This window comes from Pristiophorus japonicus, chromosome 26 (genome assembly GCF_044704955.1).
Source record: "Pristiophorus japonicus isolate sPriJap1 chromosome 26, sPriJap1.hap1, whole genome shotgun sequence".
In the NCBI taxonomy this organism is placed as follows: Eukaryota; Metazoa; Chordata; class Chondrichthyes; family Pristiophoridae; genus Pristiophorus; species Pristiophorus japonicus.
In genome coordinates, this window is record NC_092002.1 from 490,704 (window position 1) to 514,487 (window position 23,784).

Below are 23,784 nucleotides of genomic sequence, written 5' to 3' on the forward strand. Positions count from 1 at the left end.
CCCGGGATAACCATCACCTCACTCTCCTGTCCGGTACAGACTGACCTCCAAAGACAGTGGTTTCTTAAATCCACTAGGATCCTGTAGGCTAGGATGAAGTCAGCCCCGAGCATCCCTCTACCTTCCTGCTCCCACTTCATCAGAACACACGTCCACTTAGTGTGGAGTGTACCTAAATGAATGGAGAGCGGAACGGAGAATGAGCCAGTCTGTTTAGTGCCTGTGAAACCCACCAAGCTGTAAGGGACCCCGTTAGACAGAGGTGAGGCAGTGGGGTTAGCTGCATAGACAAGGGTGCTTGAGGCACCAGTGTCCAGCAGGTAAGCCCCTTTCACCCTTTCCACTTCCATCTGAACGGGCGGTCTCCCCCACGCATCATACTCGAGGGCACACAAGTGGACGGGCTGTACCTGTCCTAGTCAGGGTTTTGGTTGGGAGGGGGCAGATGGGATCTCGGTACCGGTGGCGGTGGCTACCTTCCCTGGACCATCTAACATGGCTCGGAGCGCAGTTAAAAAGGTCTCAAATGAATGGGGAGGGACTGGCTTATCTGTCTCGGTCTTTTGGGCCAGGGCTGGAGAATTTTTTCCTGTGCTATTCTTCCAAGGATTTTTACAATCCTTTCTCCAGTGCCCACTCTTTCCGTACCCGAAGCAGGTTCGTTTTGTATCGGAGGGGTTGCCCCCCTCGTGGTGCCATTCCTTCTTATCTTGGCTAGGTCGGATTTCGTGAACCCTTCCCTTTTATGGGTGCTCTTCTGTCCCTCTGCCGTTTCTGTAAGCTAGGGTCAGCTGCCTAAACACTCCCTGTTCTGTGGCTTGGGGATCTCTGGGGTCGAACCAGGCCTCAGCCTTGGTTCTTATTCTGGGTAAACTGTTAGCAACTAGGCTTCGGAGCCAGTGTGCTAATTCATCCAGTTTAAGTGATCCCTGTCTATGTCCCCACTACAGGCGCTTTCGTACACCGGCCACAGTCGGTCTGCGAAAGCCTGTAGGGTTTCTCCTGTGAGCTGCACCGTTTTCTCTACTCTAGAGAAGGGACTCCTGTCATTGCAGCCCATAGCTTCTAAAATGTCTTTCTGGGCAGCAGCAAGTGTTTTCTGTCCTCTTTTGCTCTCAGTAGAGAGGGACTGGTACAGTTTGCTGTCCAGGGATAGGAGAAGCATCTTTGCCATTTCTGCATCATCGCACCCATTAATATCCCCTGCCTGTTCCACTTCCACAAAGTGAACCGAGGGGTCTCCCTTTGGAGTTAGCTTTCCCAGGTGGCTTATCATAGCCCTAAGCTGGTGGGGAGTGTGGGGGACCACAAACTGACTTTCCAGGGGCCCTGGACCCCTGTTAAGGGTGGGCAGACCAAACTTCTGTTGCCAGACTGGGCACATTGGCCCTGGTTCTGGCTCTTCTTGTTCTGGCTCACCTCCCTCTCCTCCCTGCGGCCAAGCCGAGCTGAAACTCGGTGCCACAGGTGGTGGTGGTTCATTAACCCTGTCCGCCCCGCAACTGATTTGCCCGTCCTGCTGCTTCACCGGTGTAGTCACCGGTGCCACAGGTAGTGGCCAGGTAGTGTCTTCCTTCTCTTCCAGGTTTACCTGGAGCATACCCGGGCTTATTAGGCATATCTTGCCTTTTGCCTTGGACAGAGCAAGGTTTAAACTTTTGATTTGTTGCTGGCAGGGACCGTGGTCTCCCGATTCAAACCCATTAGTGCTAGCTACTTTATACGCTGCTTGCACATCTTTTAATCTTTCCTGGAGCTCTTTTACTTGTAGGGTGAGGCGAGTTGGACCTGTCGCTGTAGACAGACCAATCAGATTGCCTTCTCTATTGCTTCTTTGTGATCTTTACTTGCTGTCCACTGGGCTGCAGCATCAGCTGGACGCTCAGCGCGCAATAGACTAATCACCCATTCCTTAGTTACATTCACTTCCTTATACACATAGGAGGAAATCCTCTCTTCCATTCTGGTTCTTTGTCCCAAACCAGCACTCTCCACATCACACTCCTTGTACCAGAGTCCTGCCGTGGTCACCATTTTGTAAGGGGGTGGTCTCTATGAGGGGGTCAGGTTCCCTTCTGACCAACTTGAGCAGTTTCGAATTGCTCCCACTCCCTTGGGTTCTGTACTCTGGATTTATTTGGGGGTGTGACAAAAGCGCAAAGGACACTGGTTTGATGCAAAGAACTTTGTTTTTATTACAGTCAAAGTAATACAGCCTTATTACTCCAGTAAGAAAATACAAGGCCAAACTTACAATCGCTCTAATAAAGAACAATACAAGGAAAGGTACAAGGTCAAACTTAAAATCACAAATCACTCTAATAAAGAACAATGCACTACACATTCAAAGGGAGGCCACAGTAAATTATACCTCCCACCTTCCAGTACCTAATTCTAGCTAGGTTAGACTCCAGGGCATGCAGGGACTATGCTTATCAACCCTTTTGACAGTTAACGGTAGATCGCGATTGTTTTTCCCTTGATACCATGTTGTCTGTGGTCGGTCGCTGCTGCGATGGTGATGTTCTTCCTTCCTTCAGGACTTCAGGACTTCGAAGCTGGAGAAGTTAGTTTAAACTGTCGCGTTGGTTTCTCTCCTTGTCTCGCAGTATAGCACCTGGTGCAGTATGGCATCTGAGGTCATAGCACCCTTGTAGCTACCTAGCAACCACCCAATCTCTGTTGAAAACTGGGGTCAGTTATACGATTTCAGTATTCTAATCTTGCTGCCAAATCTGTTCAAAATCCTTTGTATAACTTTGGCGGGCTTGGTCCTTCTTTGTAATATTTTGTTGGGCTCATTAAAAGTTGATATGTCTTGGGTGGGTTGATGTCCGAAAACTGTTTTCTGATGGAAATATTAGTTTGGTAATTGCAATGTCCTTTTGTGCTTAATCTTTTGCATACTGGCTGGATTGGGCCTCTTTATGATGTATATGCTGAAATGGTTGTCCAGACCCATGTTGATAGGTAGCTACCTCTGGGTGATTTTGTGATGTTAATGCCTCTTGTGGGGGAAGGATTTTCGAATACTCATTCTTCCAGAGAAGTTAACTCAGTCCTCATACTCAGGTAGCTTCACTTAATTAGACTGTCTCTTGCTAGTTCCGTAGGTCCGCCTACAGCCTTGAGTTTGTCTTTTAAAATCCAAAATTCTATTAAAGTTTGTAGTTTCTTCCATAAGCACTTTAGAGTTCCAAACTTTGCAGTAGATAGTCCCAAATTAAATTTCCTTTCAAATGAGCCCAAACACGGTGGGGGGGGGGAGGGTGTTCTTGTGAATTTTGCATTCCTTCAATACAGAGTAAAGCTCCCTCTACACTGTCCCATCAAACACTCCCATGGCAGGTACAACACGGGTTAGATACAGAGTAAAGAGTCCTTACACATATCCAATTGGTGTTTCTCTGCCTGTCCCTTCATTCGTGTGGCCTAAAATGTCCTCATCTTATTGCTTCCAGGTTCCTGAATAGAAAATCAATTGAGGACCAACGCATAGAACCCTACGTAAAGATGGAACCGTGGAGCCCAGTGGCTTTGGCAGAGTCTCTGAGTCACTGCCGTCCGGCTCAATCATCAGATGGAAGCACCATGTACAGTCTCAGTCTGAGCGGTCTGTCTCAGGGACTCGGCTCTCCCGACCTGATCACAAACAATTTCAGTTGCTGTCACAAGAGATATGCAGACTGTTCTGGCGGGCTGGCGGGAGGCGACTCCATGAAGTGTGATTACGGTCTCAGCTCCATTCCCAAGCGCCTGTGTCTCGTGTGTGGTGATGTTGCCTCGGGATACCATTACGGCGTAGCTTCCTGCGAAGCGTGCAAAGCCTTCTTCAAACGCACCATTCAAGGTCCAGCAGTATTTCTCTCGTTTTATTTGTTTACATGACAATGTTGTTGATGGTGATTGGAACCCATTCCATTTCGGGCAAACAATGCCACCACAAAGCACTCCCGGGTAGGACTCGTCAGATGCAGAGTCAACCTCCCTCTAAACTGCTGAGGGAAGAGACCCCATTTCTCCGCAACAGTGTGCACTCAACAGGGAGCGGTAATGTGTATGTGAGGGAATGGTAGCACGGTGGTTATGTTACTAGATGAGTATTCCAGAGGACGGGATGTGAGTTCAGCAGCGACAGAGTTAACTAATTAAATAAATCTGGAATACAAAGCGAGTGTCAGTAATGGTGACCATGAAACTACCGGAATGTCATAAAAACCCACCTGGTTCTTTGATGCCCTTTAGAGAGAACTCTGCACAGAATCCTGGGGTAACGGTAGAGTCTGGCCGATAGGTGACTCCAGACCCACAGCAAAGTGGTTGACTCTTTACTGCCCTCTGAAATGGCCCAGCGAGACACTCAGTTATACCAAAAAAACGCTATGACAAAGTATAATAATAAATCCAGGCAGACCACTGGACATCAAACTAGGCATTGAACAATGGCACACCCAGCCCAGTCAACCTTCCTCACTAATATCTGGGGACTTGCGCCAAAATTGTTGGAGCTGCCCAACTGACTTGTTAAACAACAGTCTGACATAGACACAGAGTTATACCTTTCAGCCAACGTCCTATACTCTTCCATTACCATCCCTGGGTACAACCAGAGGTGGTGGTACAATGGTCTAGTCGGGAGGGAGTGGGCCTGGGAGTCTTCAACATTGACTCCGGACACCACGAAGTCTCATGGCATCGGGTCAAACATGGGCAAGGAAACTTCCTGCTGCTTACCGCCCGCCCTCAACTGACTAATCATTCCTCCAGGTTGAACACTACTTGGAAGAGGTACTGAGGGCAACAAGGGCACAGAATGTTCTCTGGGTGGGGACATCAACGTCCATCACCACGAGTGACTCAGTAGCACCACTATGGAATGAGCTGGTAGTGAAAGAACTAACACAAGGGAAGAACCTATTTGACCTCATCCTCGCCAAGCTACCTGTCACAGACATCTGTCCATGACAGCATTGGTAGCAGCGACCACCACACAGTCCCTGTGGAGCGCTGAGGACCGCCTCCATTGTGTTGTGTGGCACTATACCGTGCTAAATGAAATCGATTCAGAATAGATCTGAATTGGGTATCATCACAATCTGTAAACTCATGGCCCACCATATCCCTCACTCTACCATTTTACTCTGTATCTAACCCCGTGCTATACCCGCTCTGGGAGTGTTTGATGGGACAGTGTCGAGGGAGCTTTACTCTGTATCTAACCGCTTGAACCTGTCCTGGGAGTGTTTGATGGGACAGTGTAGAGGGAGCTTTACTCTGTATCTAACCCATGCTGTTCCTGCCCTGGGAGTGTTTGATGGGACAGTGTAGAGGGAGCTTTACTCTGTATCTAACCCCGTGCTGTACCTGCCCTGGGAGTGTTTGATGGGACAGTGCAGAGGGAGCTTTACTCTGTATCTAACCTCGTGCTGTACCTGCCCTTGGGAGTGTTTGATGGGACAGTGTAGAGGGAGCTTTACTGTGTATCTAACCTCGTGCTGTACCTGCCGTGGGAGTGTTTGATGGGACAGTGTAGAGGGAGCTTTACTCTATATCTAACTCCGTGCTGTACCTGCCCTGGGAGTGTTTGATGGGACAGTGTAGAGGGAGCTTTACTCTGTATCTAACCCGTGCTGTGCCTGTCCTGGGAGTGTTTGATAGGACAGTGTAGAGGGAGCTTTACCCTGTATCTAACCCCTTGTACCTGCCCTGGGAGTGTTTGATGGGACAGTGTAGCGGGAGCTTTACTCTGTATCTAACCTCATGCTGTACCTGCCGTGGGAGCGTTTGATGGGACAATGTAGAGGGAGCTTTACTCTGTATCTAACTCCGTGCTGTACCTGTCCTGGGAGTGTTTGATGGGACAGTGTAGCGGGAGCTTTACTCTGTATCTAACCCCATGCTGTACCTGCTCTGGGAGTGTTTGATGGGACAGTGTAGAGGGAGCTTTACTCTGTATCTAACCCCCTGTACCTGTCCTGGGAGTGTTTGATGGAACAGTGTCGAGGGAGCTTTACTCTGTATGTAACCCCATGCTGTACCTGCCCTGGAAGTATTTGATGGGACAATGTAGAGGGAGCTTTACTCTGTATCTAACTCGTGCTGTACCTGCCCTGAGAGTGTTTGATGGGACAGTGTAGAGGGAGCTTTACTCTGTATCTAACCCCCTGTACCTGTCCTGGGAGTGTTTGATGGAACAGTGTCGAGGGAGCTTTACTCTGTATGTAACCCCATGCTGTACCTGCCCTGGAAGTATTTGATGGGACAATGTAGAGGGAGCTTTACTCTGTATCTAACTCGTGCTGCACCTGCCCTGAGAGTGTTTGATGGGACAGTGTAGAGGGAGCTTTACTCTGTATCTAACCCCGTGCTGTACCTGCCCTGGGAGTATTTGATGGGACAGTGTAGAGGGAGCTTTCCTTTGTATCTAACCCCGTGCTGTACCTGCCCTGGGAGTGTTTGATGGGACAGTGTAGAGGGAGCTTTACTCTGTATCTAACCCCCTGAACCTGCCCTGGGAGTGTTTGATGGGACAGTGCAGAGGGAGCTTTACTCTGTATCTAACCCCGTGCTGTACCTGCTCTGGGAGTGTTTGATTTGACAGTGTAGAGGGAGCTTTACTCTGTATCTAACCCCCTGTACCTGCCCTGGGAGTGTTTGATGGGACAGTGTAGAGGGAGCTTAATATGATGGCTGAACCTCTACCTCAACTCCACTTTCCTGCCATATCCCCATATCCCTTGATTCCCTTGGTATCCCAAAATCTATCGATCCCAATCTTGAATATACTCATTGACTGAACATCCACAGCTCTCTCGGGTAGAGAAATCCACAGTTTCGCAATGCTTTAAGTTAGAAATTTCTCCTCATCTCAGTCCTAATTGACCAACCTCTTATTCTGAGACCATGAACCCTGGTTCAGCAGCTACCCTGTCGAGCCCTCTAAGAGTTTTATACATTGCAATGAGATCACCTCTCATTCTTCTAAACTCCAGAGAATATAGCCCCATTCTACTCAATCTCTCCTAATAGGATAATCCCCCATCCCAGGACTCACTCTCCCCAAAACCTTGAACAATTGTACTTACACTTCCTTATTCTTGTACTCCAACCCCCTTTGCGATAAAGGCTAACACATTTGCCTTCCTAACTGCTTGCTGTACCTGCATGTTAACATTCTGTAAATTGTGTATATGGGCCTCAGGTCCTTCTGAATACCAACATTTACTAGTCTCTCACTCTTCACCAAAGCGAATAATATCATACTTCCCCACATGATACTCCATCTGCCACTTTCTTGCCCACTCACTTAACTGGTCTATATCCCTTTGCAGACTCTTTGCATCTTCCTCACAGCTTACTTTTCCACCTAGCTTTGTCCCATCAGCAAACTTGGATACATTACACTCGCTTCCTTCATCTAAGTCATCAATATAAATTGTAAATAGCTGAGGCCCCAGCACTGATTCCTGCGGCATTTCACTAGTTACACCCTGTCATCCTGAAAATGACCCGTTTATTCCTTTCTTTGTCCGTTAACCAATCCTCACTCCATCAACCTTCAAACATTTCACCAACTTAATCCAAATGAGTCAATGCTGGGGTGCGGACAATCTGAGGATGGGTCACCGCGTAGCGTGGGCAGGCAGCGGCAGTGAACAATACAGGCATCTCACCCCCTATAAGTGTGTTTGGTGCTGCCCAGTGCCAAAGAGTTGTGTCTTAGCTCACCTCAATCTCTGCTCGGCACCAAATTGTGAGATTTAAAACCTGTTATTGATCAATGCATCACTGTTCGTAAGGGATAAAAGCTGCCTGATAGCATCCGCCTGAAAAGCTGGTGAGATAATCAATAATCTATTCAGATGCATTGTGTAAATGTCCTGGTTGATATTGATTGGTATGAGAAGGGCGAACCTGTTGAGGAGAGCTTCAAATCTCTTGTTCTTAAGCTCCCATTGATCTCTGCTCTAAGAGTCACGAATAAAGGTCTCCTGTCATTGGGACTGAGTGACAGCATAGTCCCTCCCAACAAATGTAAATACCACCGGCAGGCCTGAATATTCAACATGGGCAGGCAAGGCCTCAGAATGGTAGGACTGCACTGCGATTCTTCACAGCGACCACAATCACCATATGGGGACTGGAGTGGAGGAGTCGAAATGAAGGGCAGAGAACAGGGGGAGGGAATGTGTCAGCCTCCCACAGAAAATCCCCAGGAAGAGCCAGCCATGCACTCGAACCCACTGCCTCCTAGTGGATGAGCGAGGAGCACACTGCCTCCTAGTGGCTGAGCGAGGAACTCACTGCCTCCTAGTGGCTGAGCGAGGAACCCGCTGTCTTCTAGTGGCTGAGCGAGGAACTCGCTGCCCCCTAGTGGCTGAGCGAGGAGCACACTGCCTCCTAGTGGCTGAGCGAGGAACTCGCTGCCTCCTAGTGGCTGAGCGAGGAACTCTCTGCCTCCTCGTGGCTGAGCGAGGAACTCGCTGCCTCCTAGTGGCTGAGCGAGGAACTCTCTGCCTCCTCGTGGCTGAGCAAGAAACTCGCTGCCTCTAGTGGCTGAGCGAGGAGCACACTGCCTCCTAGTGGCTGAGCAAGGAACTCTCTGCCTCCTAGTGGCTGAGCGAGGAACTCGCTGCCTCTGAGTGGCTGAGCGAGGAACTCACTGCCTCCTAGTGGCTGAGCGAGGAACTCGCTGCCTCCTAGTGGCTGAGCGAGGAACTCGCTGCCTCCTCGTGGCTGAGCGAGGAACTCTCTGCCTCCTAGTGGCTGAGCGAGGAACTCGCTGCCTCCTAGTGGCTGAGCGAGGAACTCGCTGCCTCCTAGTGGCTGAGCGAGGAACTCGCTGCCTCCTAGTGGCTGAGCGAGGAACTCGCTGCCTCCTAGTGGCTGAGCGAGGAACTCTCTGTCTCCTAGTGGCTGAGCGAGGAACTCGCTGCCTCCTAGTGGCTGAGCGAGGAGCACACTGCCTCCTAGTGGCTGAGCGAGGAACTCACTGCCTCCTAGTGGCTGAGCGAGGAACTCGCTGCCTCCTAGTGGCTGAGCGAGGAACTTGCTGCCTCTAGTGGCTGAGCGAGGAACTCGCTGCCTCCTAGTGGCTGAGCGAGGAACTCGCTGCCTCTAGTGGCTGAGCGAGGAACTCGCTGCCTCTAGTGGCTGAGCGAGGAACTCGCTGCCTCCTAGTGGCTGAGCGAGCAGCTTCAGACAATAACTTGGAGGATCTTGTGGCGAGGGTGAAGTGCAGTAACTTACAAGGTCACGGACCAAGAGCTGGAAAGTGGGATTAGGCTGGATAGCTCTTTTTCGGCTCAATGGGCCGAATGGCCTCCTTCTGTGCTGTAAATTTCTATAATTTCTATGAGTTACGAGAAAAACTACTTCTACAGAAACGAATCTAACATTGTGGCATGCATCAGAACAGTTTGACACACCGCCCGTATGCATGTGCTTTTGCAGAGGGTCCCTGATATATTTTGCTCTCTGGAAAGGGGTGATTAAAGCCAGAGAAGGTACTGACACACTGACTTTCAGCAGACTATTGGACTGTGGAATGCATCAAATCCAAGTACAATCCTGTTCTCAGCAGATAGCCACAAACGACCCATTCTAGCAGGAGTCTGAGTAGGGTAAACAGCAGCAAGATCACTGGAGGATTTGCCCCTCTCTAACCCTGGGAGGGGGTGGTTACTGAAGGCACCCCGCTGGCCTGGCTGGTATCAGTAGCAGCAACCTGCTCTGTGTGGCTTCGTACCATATTTACCAACTGGCTCATACGAAGGGAGTTTAGTGTCATCTCACTACCGCACCAAATGAGCTTTGGCCGAAACCATCAACATGGACACAACTTGGCATGAGACTGGCGATCGCTTAGAGAGGTCAGAGATCGATGCTCGAGGAAATATCACAGTGCTCAGTGTAGAGCTGAGGCCCAATGGTCCTGGAGACCCTCAGAATTAATCTCCTGGTCACTGCTGCAAACCCAGGAACACAATTATCGTGGCATTAAACAAAGTGTGCTCTTTTCATTTACTTTGGACCGTTTTATTTATTAGTTATAAAAATATTGGAAATGGGGATCAAGGCTGTTTGACCGGGTGGGGCAGCGGGAGCCGGGAGGTCATGTGATCAAACTTCGAGGAATATGTCCAACCAGACTTGACAACATTCAGGCACATTGTTGGTGCCGAAGAGAGGGAGCTTTACTCTGTATCTAACTCCGTGCTGTACCTGCCCTGGGAGTGTTTGATGGGACAGTGTAGAGGGAGCTTTAATCAGTATCTAACCCCGTGCTGTACCTGCCCTGGGAGTGTTTGATGGGACAGTGTAGAGGGAGCGTTACTCTATATCTAACGCCTGTACCTGCCCTGGGAGTGTTTGATGGGACAGTGTAGAGGGAGCTTTACTCTGTATCTAACCCCCTGTACCTGCCCTGGGAGTGTTTGATGGGACAGTGTAGAGGGAGCTTTACTCTGTATCTAACCCCCTGTACCTGCCCTGGGAGTGTTAGATGGGACAGTGTAGAGGGAGCTTTACTCTGTATCTAACCATGTGCTGTACCTGCCCTGGCAGTGTTTGAAGGGACAGTGTAGAGGGAGCTTTACTCTGTACCTAACCCCGTGCTGTACCTGTCCTGGCAGTGTTTGAAGGGACAGTGTGGAGGGAGCTTTACTCTGTATCTAACCCCATGCTGTACTTGCCCTGGGAGTGTTGATTCTGTCACCTTGATGAACACAAAACACCCATTTCTTTGTTTGGGTCTCCCGTCCATCCTCGGTTCCATTTCCCGCTGTTTGAGGCAAGGGGAAAGTGCAGAGGACCCTCCCAAACACTTTATCTCACATTAATGTGAATGAAGTTTTAATTAATATTTGAACTCTGTTTGAGGTTTTTGTTAATAAATATTTAAATCAAGAAATTTATATTCTCATATTGCGCAGTTTGTTCGCGATGAAATTTACAAATTCGAAGATCTATATGAAAAGGGAAGGAAGGATTTTAATTAATTACTTTTTATTTAATGACTTTGCTAATCTCTGTGCTTGACTCTGTAGGAAAGAGATATCAGGCGGAAGATACAGTCAATATTCATTAGTGTTTACAGAGTGTGAGTGCTACGACATTTCATTAACGGTACAGGCCCTGGGGAGTGAGAGATGACTAATTGCTAAATGCATGCACATAGCTCAGCGAGCTAGTCTAATCCAAACACTGTGGGTTTAAGCAGGGCCACTGCCCCTTCACAGTGGTGTGACAGAGCACTGAAACATTCCCACTCTTGGCTATCCAATCGTACAGGCCAGCAGGGAATATAGAAACAACTATTCGACAACTGGAGCCTGTATCGCCATTTTGTTAGCTGTGGGAACTCAATTCTCTGATGTCTTCCAAGACCCTTACTTCCTAAGTAATTATCTCTGTCACTTATAAATCCCTCAGTTGATCCTGTTTCTGTGTCCTGTTGTGGCAGTGCAATCCACATTCTCACAGTTATATCCTGGATTCAGCGGGCACTGATAGAATTCCTGGCCTGGTCCGAGAGAGCAAGGAAGGCAGCATGGTCACTGGCCTCAGTACCTCGGTGGGGCCACAGAGCCAGGCTTCCTGCTGCTGATCTCTAGTCAGTTATTCCTGGATATGTGTGGTGAGGACAGGATCAGGTGTGGCCTTAAGCCGGGACAGGGGGCTGGGGGCTGCAGCTAGGCCTAGGGTTGGGGCTGGGCCTGGGTCTGGGGTTGGGCCTTGGGGCTGGGCTTGGGGCCTGGGCCTGGGGGCTGGGCCCAGAGCTGGGGTTGGGGCCTGGGGCTGGGCCTGGGGGCTGGGGGTTGGGGTTGGGGACCCGGACCTGGAGTGTAGGGTTGGGGCTGGCCTGGGCCTGGGCTTGGGCTTGGGGCTAGGCCTGGGCCTGGGGACTGGGGGTTGGGGTTGGGGATCTGGGCTGGGGGTTAGGTTTGGGAGCTTGGGGCTGGGGCTGGAGCTGGGGTTTAGGCCTGGGGCTGGCGATGGGGCCTGGGGCCTGGGGCTGGGCCTGGGCCTGGGGGCTGGGCCCAGAGCTGGGGGTTTAGGCCTGGGGCTGGCGATGGGGCCTCGGGCCTGGGGTTGTGCCTGGGCCTGGGGCTGGGGTTGGGGAGTGGACAATGCATGGAGCAATAACACGGAGCTCCTGCGCATGGTGCACCAGGAAAGCTGCAGCTGTTAAAGTTCAGGATGGGGCAGCAATGTCACCGAATCTCCTGTTCTGTCGTTTCTGAGTCAGCACCAAGATTCCAGTCCCTGGAAGTGGGGACTAGTGAGGGCTGGGAATCTGAAGCACGTGAGGCAGACTCCAACAAACTTTTGCAACCTGATTTTTACAAACTGATTCGAAGTCTTTCAGTAACTACAAAAGCAAATATTTTACCCTCTGTGCTGTACATACATGGGCGCACAGTCCCAGGGAGAGTGAATGGGTCCCTTTTACCCAGAATGAGAGATAGAGTTGGAGGTAGATCGATGGAATGAAGCAGGTGAGACTCAGGCAGAAACACATTTCACAGTCGAGGGAAAATTGACCCTTGAACCACAGAGTATAGGAAGATTGACCCTTGAACCACAGAGTATACGAAGATTGACCTTGAACCACAGAGTATAGGAAGATTGACCCTTGAACCAGAGGGCATAGGAAGATTGACCCTTGAACCAGAGAGTATAGGAAGATTGACCTTGAACCACAGAGTATTGGAAGATTGACCTTGAACCACAGAGTATAGGAAGATTGACCCTTGAACCACAGAGTATAGGAAGATTGACCCTTGAACCAGAGTATAGGAAGATTGACCCTTGAACCACAGAGTATAGGAAGATTGACCCTTGAACCAGAGAGTATAGGAAGATTGACCTTGAACCACAGAGTATAGGAAGATTGACCCTTGAACCACAGAGTCGAGGAAGATTGACCAATACCTTGGCCATAGAAGTCTGTTATAAGGACCGTCTTATAGGACGAGCGAGAGGTGAAGGCATCTACTAATTGAATACAAATGTTGGACCGAGACAACTGAAGGACCAAGAGTGAGGCAAAGGGAGGCTGGGGTGCATGAGTCGGAGTCAGAGGAAGAAAGCTTTTGGGGTACAGAGATAGGGGCAGGCAAGCAGTGAAACAGATAGAATGAGTGTCAGAGACTGCCCGTGTTCACTCCTGGTGATGGTCCGTGTGTGTGAGTGTGTGTGTGTGTGTGTGTGTGAGAGAGAGTGTGTGTGTGAGGGTGTGTGTGAGGGTGTGAATGTGTGAGGGTGTGTGTGAGGATGTGAGAGTGTGTGTGTGAGTGTGAGTATATGTGTGTGTGTGTGTGTGAGGGTGAGTGTGAGAGTGTGTGTGTGTGTGAAAATATGTGTGTGTGTGAGAGTGCGTGTGAGGGTGTGAGTGTGTGTGTGTGTGTGAGAATGTGTGAGGATGTGTGTGAGAGTGTGAGACTGTGTGTGTGAGTGTGTGAGATAGTGTGAGGGAGTGTACATTCTAACCATTTCCTTTGTCCGCAGGTAACATTGACTACAGCTGTCCTGCCCGGAATGAGTGTGAAATTACCAAACGGAGGCGGAAATCCTGTCAATCCTGCCGCTTCATGAAATGTCTGAAAGTCGGCATGATGAAAGAAGGTAAATAGAACTTTTTTTTTTAAACTGCCACTTTTGTATCAAGTACAACAAAAGTTAGATATAGAGTAAAGCTCCCTCTACACTGTCCCATCAAACACTCTCAGGGCAGGTACAGCACGGGGTTAGATACAGAGTAAAGCTCCCTCTACACTGTCCCATCAAACACTCTCAGGGCAGGTGCAGCACGGGGTTAGATACAGAGTAAAGCTCCCTCTACACTGTCCCATCAAACACTCCCAGGGCAGGTACAGCACGTGGTTAGATACAAAGTAAAGCTCCCTCTACACTGCCCCATCAAACACTCCCAGGGCAGATAGAGGGGGTTGGATACAGAGTAAAGCTCCCTCTACACTGTCCCATCAAACACTCCCAGGGCAGGTACAGGGGGTTAGATACAGAGTAAAGCTCCCTCTACACTGTCCCATCAAACACTCCCAGGGCAGGTACAGCACGGATTAGATACAGAGTAAAGCTCCCTCGATACTGTCCCATCAAACATTCCCAGGGCAGGTACAGCACGGGTTAGATACAGAGTAAAGCTCCCCCTGTGACTCTTTACAGTTACACAGTAAGTGACCCTTACCCTGAATAAACACGGACTCTGCTCCCAGGCCACTGACAGTCGATTTCACTCCATAAAATGTTTATGAATGACATCCGTAAACTTAATATTTGTTCTCCCCTCCCTTCGTTTTCCCTTTCCTCTCTCTCCCCCTCCCACCCGTCCCCTCCATCTGCTTCTTGCTCTCTTTCCCTCCCCTCTCCATCTCCCCCCTCTTCACTCACCCTCTTCCCTTCTTCCCCCTACAATTCCCCTCTCTCCACCTTCCCCTGAGTCTCAAGGGTTAGTGATAAACCCTCACTACATTGTGAATTGGTGAGAGGCTGAGTGTTTACTGTATCTTGTGATGCAACACTTTGCCGAATAACTCCATGACCCTCTCCTGAGAGTTCAATGCAGTTTTCTCCTAATGTCAAAGGTTAATGGTGTGTAATCGCAGAATGGGGGCACTCAGACACTTCCCAACTTGTTACCAAAACAAATGTGCCATCGCCCGCAACTTTCCACCGATCAAATTTGATTTTAGTTTAAAAGTAATTAATTTTTTAAATTAAATTAAACTTGCTGGTTGATGCCTCAGCAGGCACAGTATATAAAGGAACTTTCTCCCATCATCAATGATCTGAATGTGAGTAGACGTATCAGCCCCTCCCCAGCCTGGAATTTATGTAAAGTGGTCCAGTGATTCCTCTCTCTCCGCCCGTTTCCCCAAGGCATGTTCCTGATGTGAGCCTCGTGTGTGATTGTCACAGTAACCATCGTGGCTGGCTCATCAGTCGGGAACTTGTTGTGCTCCCGGTAACGAGCAGAAACTCGAACCTGTGACTCTCGGGCCGCTTAGCTCAATGCTTCAATGACGGCACTTCGCCACTGAGAAAGCAGCAAGCGTCATTTCCAGAGCTCTTTGAGTTATTGAGGAATCTGAGTCACGTCACCAAAGACAGCTGTGAAATGTGTACAACTTTCGGCCGGTGAGGTGGCTTCTGACCCCTGTTACATTTCAATCAGTCTCTGTGTAAAACAGGCTGCTAACACACTCCTGCACAACTCTGACTTCAGTCCAAGATAGGTCCCTGTTGTTGATCCATCCACAACACAGAGCTCCCAGTAACCTGTCACTCTTAAACAGCTCAAGGTGGCGATTGTGGGCTGGAATGTTCACCTGGCTTACACTGAGACACACGCTGTACAGTCCCAGGGAGAGAATTGTTACCCACTGTGTGCTGTATATGTACAGGACACTGAGACACACACGGGCTGCACAGTCCCAGACTTTTCCCCAGTTTGTAGTTGTGAGTGAATGAAGGGTTAAGTGCAGTGGGCAAATTGCTGAGACACTCTTGTGCTGAGTACATTTAGCCATTGGGATGGAGTTAGACATGTGCTGCGCTATAAGCTGATTGCTGGTGGGTGAGAAGGCCCTGGGAGACAGGCAGCTAATTAAATTAGCATCGGTGCAGAGTGAGGTAGTCACCTCTCTTCCTGAAGGCACTGATCTCATTTGGGAAGAAACACATAATTGAATTTGCATTTTCTCAATGTAAATTCCCAGCTGCCCCTGCGCTCTCTCAGTCGGCCCAACTCAGCACAGTCTGCTGATTAAAGCTTAGCACCGACGGGTAAAGCAAACTAATCCCTGATCTTATAGAAGGCCGTCGATAAAACAACCCATGCGGCCCAACGGCCAGGCCCAACCGTTGGCTGAGGTACAAAGGGGGGTTTGTACCCATGGAGCCCGGCACCTAACAAGAGTCAAGTCTTCGGGTAAAGAGGGGACAAGGATACAAAGCGCAGAGAGGCATTTTAGTGAATCTATTCTCCGTGTGCTTGCATTTTCTGAGGATTATTTGTTTATTTCCCTCTCTCTCATGGCCCCCCCAATCACGAATCACCAGTCTCCTCGCGATGGAGAGCAACAGAACGCAAACTCAGTGCTGTCACTGGCAATTGCTGCACTTTAACTGGTTCATCTGCACCCAGCGAATCTCTCCCACCCTCTGCCCAGACTGCAACAACTGTGGATTTTATCCCACTGAGTATCCCACGCCAGTCAGGCCATTCAGCCCCTCGAGTCTGCTCCACCATTCAATGAAATCATGGCTGATCTGTACCTCAGTTCCATTTATCTGCTTTTGCTACATATCCCTTGATACCATTACCCAATGAAAGTGTATTCAATTGGCCCCCAACATCCACAGCCTTTGGGAGCGAGGGCTCCAGGTCTCCCCTACCTTTCTGTGAAAAGGTGATTCCTGATTTTGGTCCTGAACAGCCTGGCCCTAATTTAAAGATCTCTCCCTCTGTTCTTCATTTCCCCCACCAGAGGACATCGTTTCTCTCTATCTACCCTACTTAAGCCTTTTATCATTTTAAATACCTTGATCAGGTCACCACTCAACCTTCTAAACTCAAGGGAATTTGCCCAGTCCATGCAAACTAGCCTCATAATTTAGCCCTCTGAGCCCCGATAACATTCTGGTGAATCTGCGCTGTTCCCCCGCTAAGACCAATATATCGTTCCGGAGGTGCTGTTCCAGAACTGAACACAGTTACCCCAGACAGGGTCTGACCAAGGCTCTGTACAACTGAAGTATCACTTTCTCAACATATCTGTAATACTGAGTCATCGAAAAAGAGGATAAAGTGACAGCAACTGAAATTATAAAGTTACGGTGAGGGGTGCGGGGTATATCAGTGTTACGGTGAGGGGTGTGGGTATATCAGTGTTACAGTGAGGGGTGTGGGTATATCAGTGGGTATATGGAGGGCCGATAAGGGCAGTGTGTTTGATGTAGTTTACATGGATTTTAGCAAGGTTTTTGACAAGGTCCCACATGGTCGGCTAATCCAAAATGTAAAATTCCGTGGGATTCACGTGACCGTGGCAGGAAGCAAAGGATAATGGTTGAAGGAAGTTGTTTTGACTGGAAGGCTGTTTCCAGTGGGCTTCCACAGGGCTTAGTATTAGGTCCCTTGCTTCTCGTAGTATATATTAATGATTTAGACTTAAATGTACATAGAACATAAGAAATAGGTGCAGGAGTCGGCCATTTGGCCCCTCGAGCCTGCTCCGCCATTCAATAAGATCGTGGCTGATCCGATCATGGACTCGGCTCCACTTCCCTGCCCGCTCCCCATAACCCCTTTATCACTCAAAAATCTGTCTATCTCTGCCTTAAATATATTCAATGACCCAGCCTCCACAGCTCTCGGGCAGAGTGTTCCACAGATTTACAACCCTCAGAAGAAATTCCTCCTCATCTCAGTTTTAAGTGGGCGACCTTTTATTCTGAGACTATGTCCCCTAGTTTTAGTTTCCCCTATCAGTGGAAATATCCTCTCTGCATCCACCTTGTCAAGCCCCCTCATTATCTTATATATGTTTCAATAAGATCACCTCTTATCTGTAGGGGCCATGATAAAGACATTTGCCGATGATACAAACATTGGCCGTGTGGCTGACAGCATGGGGGGAAAGCTGTGGACTGCAGGAGGATATCGATGCACTGGTCAGGTGGGCAGAACAGTGGGACATGGAATTCAATCCGGAAAAGTGTGAGGAGGGGCAACACAGCAAGGGAATACACAATAAATGGTAGGATACTGAGAGATGTGGAGGAACAGAGGGACCTTGGAATGTATGTCCACAGATCCTTAAAGATAGCAGCACAGGTGGATAAGATGGTTAAGAAGGCATACAGGATACTTGCCTTTATTAGCCGCGGCATAGAATACAAGACCAGGGGGGCTATGCTTGAACCGTATAAAACACTGGTTAGGCCGCAGCTGGAGTACTGCGTGCAGTTCTGGTCACCACATTACAGGAAAGATGTGATTGCATTGGAGAGGGTACAGAGGAGATTTACAAGGATGTTACCAGGAGTGGAGAATTTTAGCTATGAGGAAAGATTAGATAGACTGGGTTTGTTTTCCTTGGAACAGAGGAGGCTGAGGGGAGATTTAATTGAGGTGTATAAACTTATGAGGGACCTAGATAGAGTGGATAGGAAGGACCTGTTTCCCTTGGCAGAGGGGTCAACAGCCAGGGGGCATAGATTTAAAGTAATTGGAGGGAGGTTTAGAGGGGATTTGAGGGGAAATGTCTTCACTCCGAGGGTGGTGGAGGTCTGGAACTCACTGTCTGAAAGGGTGGTAGAGGCAGAAACCTTCACCACATTTAAAAAGTACCTGAATGTACACCTGAAGTGCCGTAACCCACAGGGCTACGGACCCAGAGCTGGAAAGTGGGATTAGGCTGGGTAACTCTTTTTCAATCGGCATGGATACGATGGGCCGAATGGCACCCTTCTGTGTCGTAATTGTTCCATGATTCTATGATATAATTCCTCCCCAACCAGCATCAGCAAATTTGACGGCCTGACCATTGATCTGCGTTACTGTTTGTGGTGTCTTGCTGTGCATGTATTGGCCGCTGTGATTGTCGATGGAACTGCTTTCTCGCCTCACAGGTGTGCGGCTTGACCGCGTGCGGGGTGGGCGACAGAAGTACAAGCGACGGTTCGATGAGGGCAGCGTTGGATTCCTGAACTCACAGTATTGCCAACCCACCAAAAAAACAGGTACTCGGCCCTGACTTTACTAGCGTTATCGTCACCCCTGGTCCAGGCCAGACACTGTGACTTTCTCTATCAGCAAGGCCACGAGTCACTGGAGCTGATCAACGAGCCCCCTTTTACCAAGTTCAAAACTGGGTGGTGTGCAAGTGAGGTCACAGCTTGAATTATGAGGTCATGGCTGAACGTTCCTCGAAAAGCAGGGACTGTCGGGGTTACAGCACAGCAAGAGGCCATTCGGCCATTCGGCCTGTCGTGTCTGTGGTAGTTCTTTACTAGAGCACTCCAAAGCTAATCCCACTGCCCTGCTCTTCTCCAAGGTCCTGTATCTTTCTCTGCTTCGAATAGTTATTGAATTTTCCCTTAAAAGAAACAATTGCTCTCTGTGGCAAAGTATTCTCTGGTCCAACAATGTTCTGATAGAAGACATTTCATCCTAAACTCTCTTTTGACACTTTTAGTGACAATTTCAAATTGATGATTCCTCATCACTGACTCCCAACCAGAGCAAATAGTCTCTCCTGATTCACCCTATCAAGATCCTTCAAAAACCCTCAATTAAATCTCTTCTATTGAGTAGTCTAGGCCGATATTCTCTAGAGTTTAGAAGAATGAGAGATGATCTCATTGAAACATACAAAATTCTTACAGGGCTTGACAGGGTAGATGCAGGGAAGGTATTTCCCCCGGGCTGGGGAGTCTAGAACCAGGGGTCACAGTCTCAGGATAAGGGGTTGGTCATTTAGGACTTAGATGTGGAGAAACTTCTTCACTCAGAGGGTGGTGGATCTTTGGAATTCTCTGCCCCAGAGGGCTGTGGAGGCTCAGTCATTGAGTATATTCAAGACAGAGATCAATAGATTTTTGGATATCAAGGGATATGGGGACAGTGTAGGAAAGTGTTGAGGTCGAAGATCAGCCATGATCTCATTGAATGGCGGAGCAGGCGCGAGGGGCCGAATGGCCGATTCCTCCTATTTCTTATGTTCTTAACTTTCTCAGCTTCAGTGGGAACTGTCCCAGAATCTCCAGTCCCTACTCGTAGCTCTCGTTTCTCATTCTTTCATCATCCTGGTGAATCAAGGTCTGCTCTCTGTGGCTTTAATGGGCCAACACTTCACAGTCGCTAACTCTGACCTAATGATTTGTATAAATTGACCACTGCTTCTTTACTCTCGAGATCAGTGCCTCTATTTATAAAACAAGCTGGAACATTTTATAGCTTTATCTATCAGCACTCTCAGGAAATTCAGTGTCTTTGATCACAGAAGTGAGTGGAACATTGATGTTTTATTTCACAAGAAATGACCTTTAAAATTGTGATTATTTTAATGCCATTATCAGCAAGTTTAAAATGAAGGGGTTAATGTCAGCACTTAAACAACATAGCAAGGAATCTCAGCTTTGGTATGCAGTTTGACTCTTGGACCTTCTCAGAGTCTGCCCAGTCTGATAACCCTCAGTCGAAGACCATGTTTGGATCCTGGGTCTAATGGGCGGCCTTGAATGGACGTTGACAAAGGCGAGGAATTGCGATGGTGAAGAGATTTATCAGAAACCCGTGTTCCACCATGTTAACGGCGCTCCCTGCTGACTATCATCATCATAGGCAGTCCCTCGGAATCAAGGAGGACTTGCTTCCACTCCTAAAGTGAGTTCTTTTATGGCTGAATAATCCTATACGAGAGCCACAGACCCCGTTACAGGTGGGACAGACATTCGTCGAGGGAAAGGGTGGGTGGGGCTGGTTTGCCGTGGGCTCCTTCCGCTGCCTGCGCTTGACCTCTTCACGCTCTTTGCGTTGAGATTCGAAGAGCTCAACGCCCTCCCCGATGGACTTTCTCCACCTCGGGCGGTCTGCGGCCAGGGTCTCCCAGGTGTCAGTGGTGATGTCGCACTTTACCAGGGAGGCTTTGAGGATGTCCGTGTAACGCTTCCGCTGCCCACCTTTGGCTTGTTTACCATGAAGGAGCTCCACATAAAGCATTTGCTTAGGGAGTCTCGTATCTGGCATGCGAACTATGTGGCCTGCCCAGCGAAGCTGATCAAGTGTGGTCAGTGCTTCAATGCTGGGGATGTTAGCCTGGACGAGGACACTGATGTTGGTGCGTCTGCCCTCCCAGGGGATTTGCAGGATCTTGCGAGGTCATCGTTAGTGATATATCTCCAGCAACTTGAGGTTGCTGCTGACTAGTCACAGTTACAGCAACAGGTTCCAGGTCGATATCGGGCTGCTTTAGGAAGTCACAGAATCCTCGATGGGTATAGCACAGAAGGAGGCCATTGTGCCTCTTTGGTAGAGCCAACTAGTCACATTCCCCCACTCTTTCCCCAAAACCCTGCAATTTTTTCTCTCTTTTATTTATCTAATTCCCGGTTTGAAAGTTATTATTGAATCTGCTCCCACCGGCCGTTCAGGCAGCGCGTTCCCGATCACAGCAACTCGCTGTGTAAAGAAATGTTTCCTTGTGTTGCCTTGGGTTCTTTTGCCAATCATCTTAAATCTTTGTCCCTCTGGTTACTGACCCTCCTCCCACTGGGAACAGTCTCTCTTTATCTACTCAATCAAATCCCTTCATACATTTTGAACACCTCTATCAAATCTCTCCTTAACCTTCTCTACTCCAAGGAGAACAACCCCAGCTTGTCCTGTCTCTCCCCGTCACTGTAGTCCCTCATCGCTGGAACCATTCTGGTAAATCACCTCTACACCCTCTCCATGCTCTTGACTTCCCTCCTGAAGTGTGAGGGCCCAGAACTGAACAAAATACTCCAGCTGGGGCCTAATTGTGTTACTTGAAGGTTTATCATAACTTCCTTGTACTCCATGTCTCTGTTTATAAAGCTTTTTAACAGCCTTCTTGACTTGACCCACCACCTTCAAATATTTGTGTACATACACCCCCAGATCTCTGTCCCTGCATTTGGTTCATAGTGCCTCTCCTCATTCCTCCTACCAAAATAAATCATCTGACACATCTCTGCACTAAATGTCACCTGCCGTGGGTCTGCCCATTTCACCAGTCTCTGCCCTCCTGGTCTGTTACTATATGCCTCTTGTTTATGGGCTTTAATTTTGCTAACAAGTCTATTATTTGGTACTTTATCAAGTGCCTTTTGAAAGTCCATATACACATCATCAGCCCCACTACCCTCATCAACCCTCTCCGTTTCTTCATCAAAGAACTCAATCAATTTAGTCAAACATGATTAGGGATACAAAATTCACAAGAACCGCCCCATCTGTGTTTGGGCTCATTCGAAAGGAAATTTAATTTGGGACTATCTACCGGAAAGTTTGGAACTCTAAAGTGCTTATGGAAGAAACTACAAACTTTAATAGAATTTTGGATTTTAAAAGACAAACTCAAGGCTGTGGGTGGACCTACGGAACTAGCAAGAGACAGTCTAATTAAGTGAAGCTACCTGGGTGTGAGGACTGAGTTAACCTGTCTGGAAGAATGAATATTCAAAAATCCTTCCCTCACAAGAGACATTAACATCACAAAATCACCCAGAGGTAGCTCCCCATCAACATGGGTCTGGACAACCATTTCAGCATATACATCACAAAGAGGCCCAATCCAGCCTGTATGCGAAAGATTAAGCACAAAAGGATATTGCAATTACCAAACTAATATTTCCATCAGGAAACAGTTTTCGAACATCAACTCACCCAAAACATATCAACTTTTAACAAGCCCGACAAAATATTACAAAGAAGGACCAAGCCCGCCAAAATTATACAAAGGATTTTGAAGAGATTTGGCGGCGAGATTAGAACACTGAAATCGTATAACTGCCCCTGTTTTCAACAGAGGTTGGGTGGTTGCTAGGTAGCTACAAGGCTGCTACGACCTCAGATGCCATACTACACCAGGTGCTATACTGCGAGACAAGGAGAGAAACCAATGCGACAGTTGTAAACTAACTTCTCCAGCCTCGAAGTCCTGAAGTCCTGAAGGAAGGAAGAACATCACCATCGCAGCAGTAACCGACCACAGTCAACGTGGTATCAAAGGAAAAACAACCGCGATCTACCGTTAACTATCAAAAGGGTTGGTAAGCATAGTCCCTGCATGCCTTGGAGTCTAACCTAGCTAGAATTAGGTATTGGGAGGTGTGAGGTATAATTTACTGTGAACCCCACCCCCCCTTTGAATGTGTAGTGCATTGTTCTTTATTCGAGTGATTTTAAGTTTGACCTTGTACCTTTCCTTGTATTGTCCTTTATTAGAGTGATTGTAAGTTTGGCTGTGTATTTTCTTACTAGAGTAATAAGCCTCTATTGCCCTGACTGTAATAAAAACAAAGTTCTTTGCATCAAACCAGTGTCCTTTGCACTTTTGTCACACCCCCAAATAAATCCAGAGTCCAGAACCCAAGGGAGGGGGAACGATTCGAAACCGCTCAAGTGGGTCAGAAGGGAACCTGACCCCCTCATAGAGACCACCCCCTTACAACTCTCTCCGTTTCTTCATCAAAGAACTCAATCAATTTAGTCAAACGTGATTTGCCTTTAACAAATATGTGATGACTTTCAGTTATTAGTCCATACTTTTCCAAGTGGCAATAAATTTTGCCCCGGAATAATCATCTCTAAAAATGTTCCTACCACCAATGTTAAGCTGACTAGCCTGCAGTTGCCGGGTTTATACCGCTCCCCGATTTTAAACAGGGTGTAACATTTGTATTTCTCCAATCCTCGGGAACCACTCCCACATCCAAGGCCATCATTTTCTTGGGAAAAGAGATTTTGAGGTTTTTCAAGATTATGAAGGGATCTGAAATAATGCATCTGGGCAAATAGTTCACTGTGGTGAAGAGAGATCAGAGGTCAGGGTGAGACGGGAGGTCAGGGGGAGACGGGAGGTCATGGGGAGGTCAGGGGAAGATGGGTCAGGAGGAGTCAGGGGAGACGGGAGGTCAGGGGGAGGTCAGGGGGAGGCGGGCGGTCAGGGGGAGACGGGGGTCAGGGAGGGTGGAAATATTGTGAGGGTCAGAGGGCAATGAGGATCA

General features: G+C 48.5%; 1 protein-coding gene across 1 annotated transcript in view; it reads left to right on the plus strand.

The window, feature by feature from the left end:
- LOC139239020 (estrogen-related receptor gamma-like) overlaps positions 1-23,784 on the plus strand; it is a 45,702-nt gene that overhangs the window by 17,614 nt on the left and 4,304 nt on the right. The window contains exons 2-4 of the mRNA XM_070867521.1: positions 3,462-3,850; positions 13,513-13,629; positions 18,661-18,771. Of these exons, the coding sequence (XP_070723622.1) occupies positions 3,462-3,850; positions 13,513-13,629; positions 18,661-18,771 (617 nt within the window). The remainder of the gene's footprint in view (positions 1-3,461; positions 3,851-13,512; positions 13,630-18,660; positions 18,772-23,784) is intronic.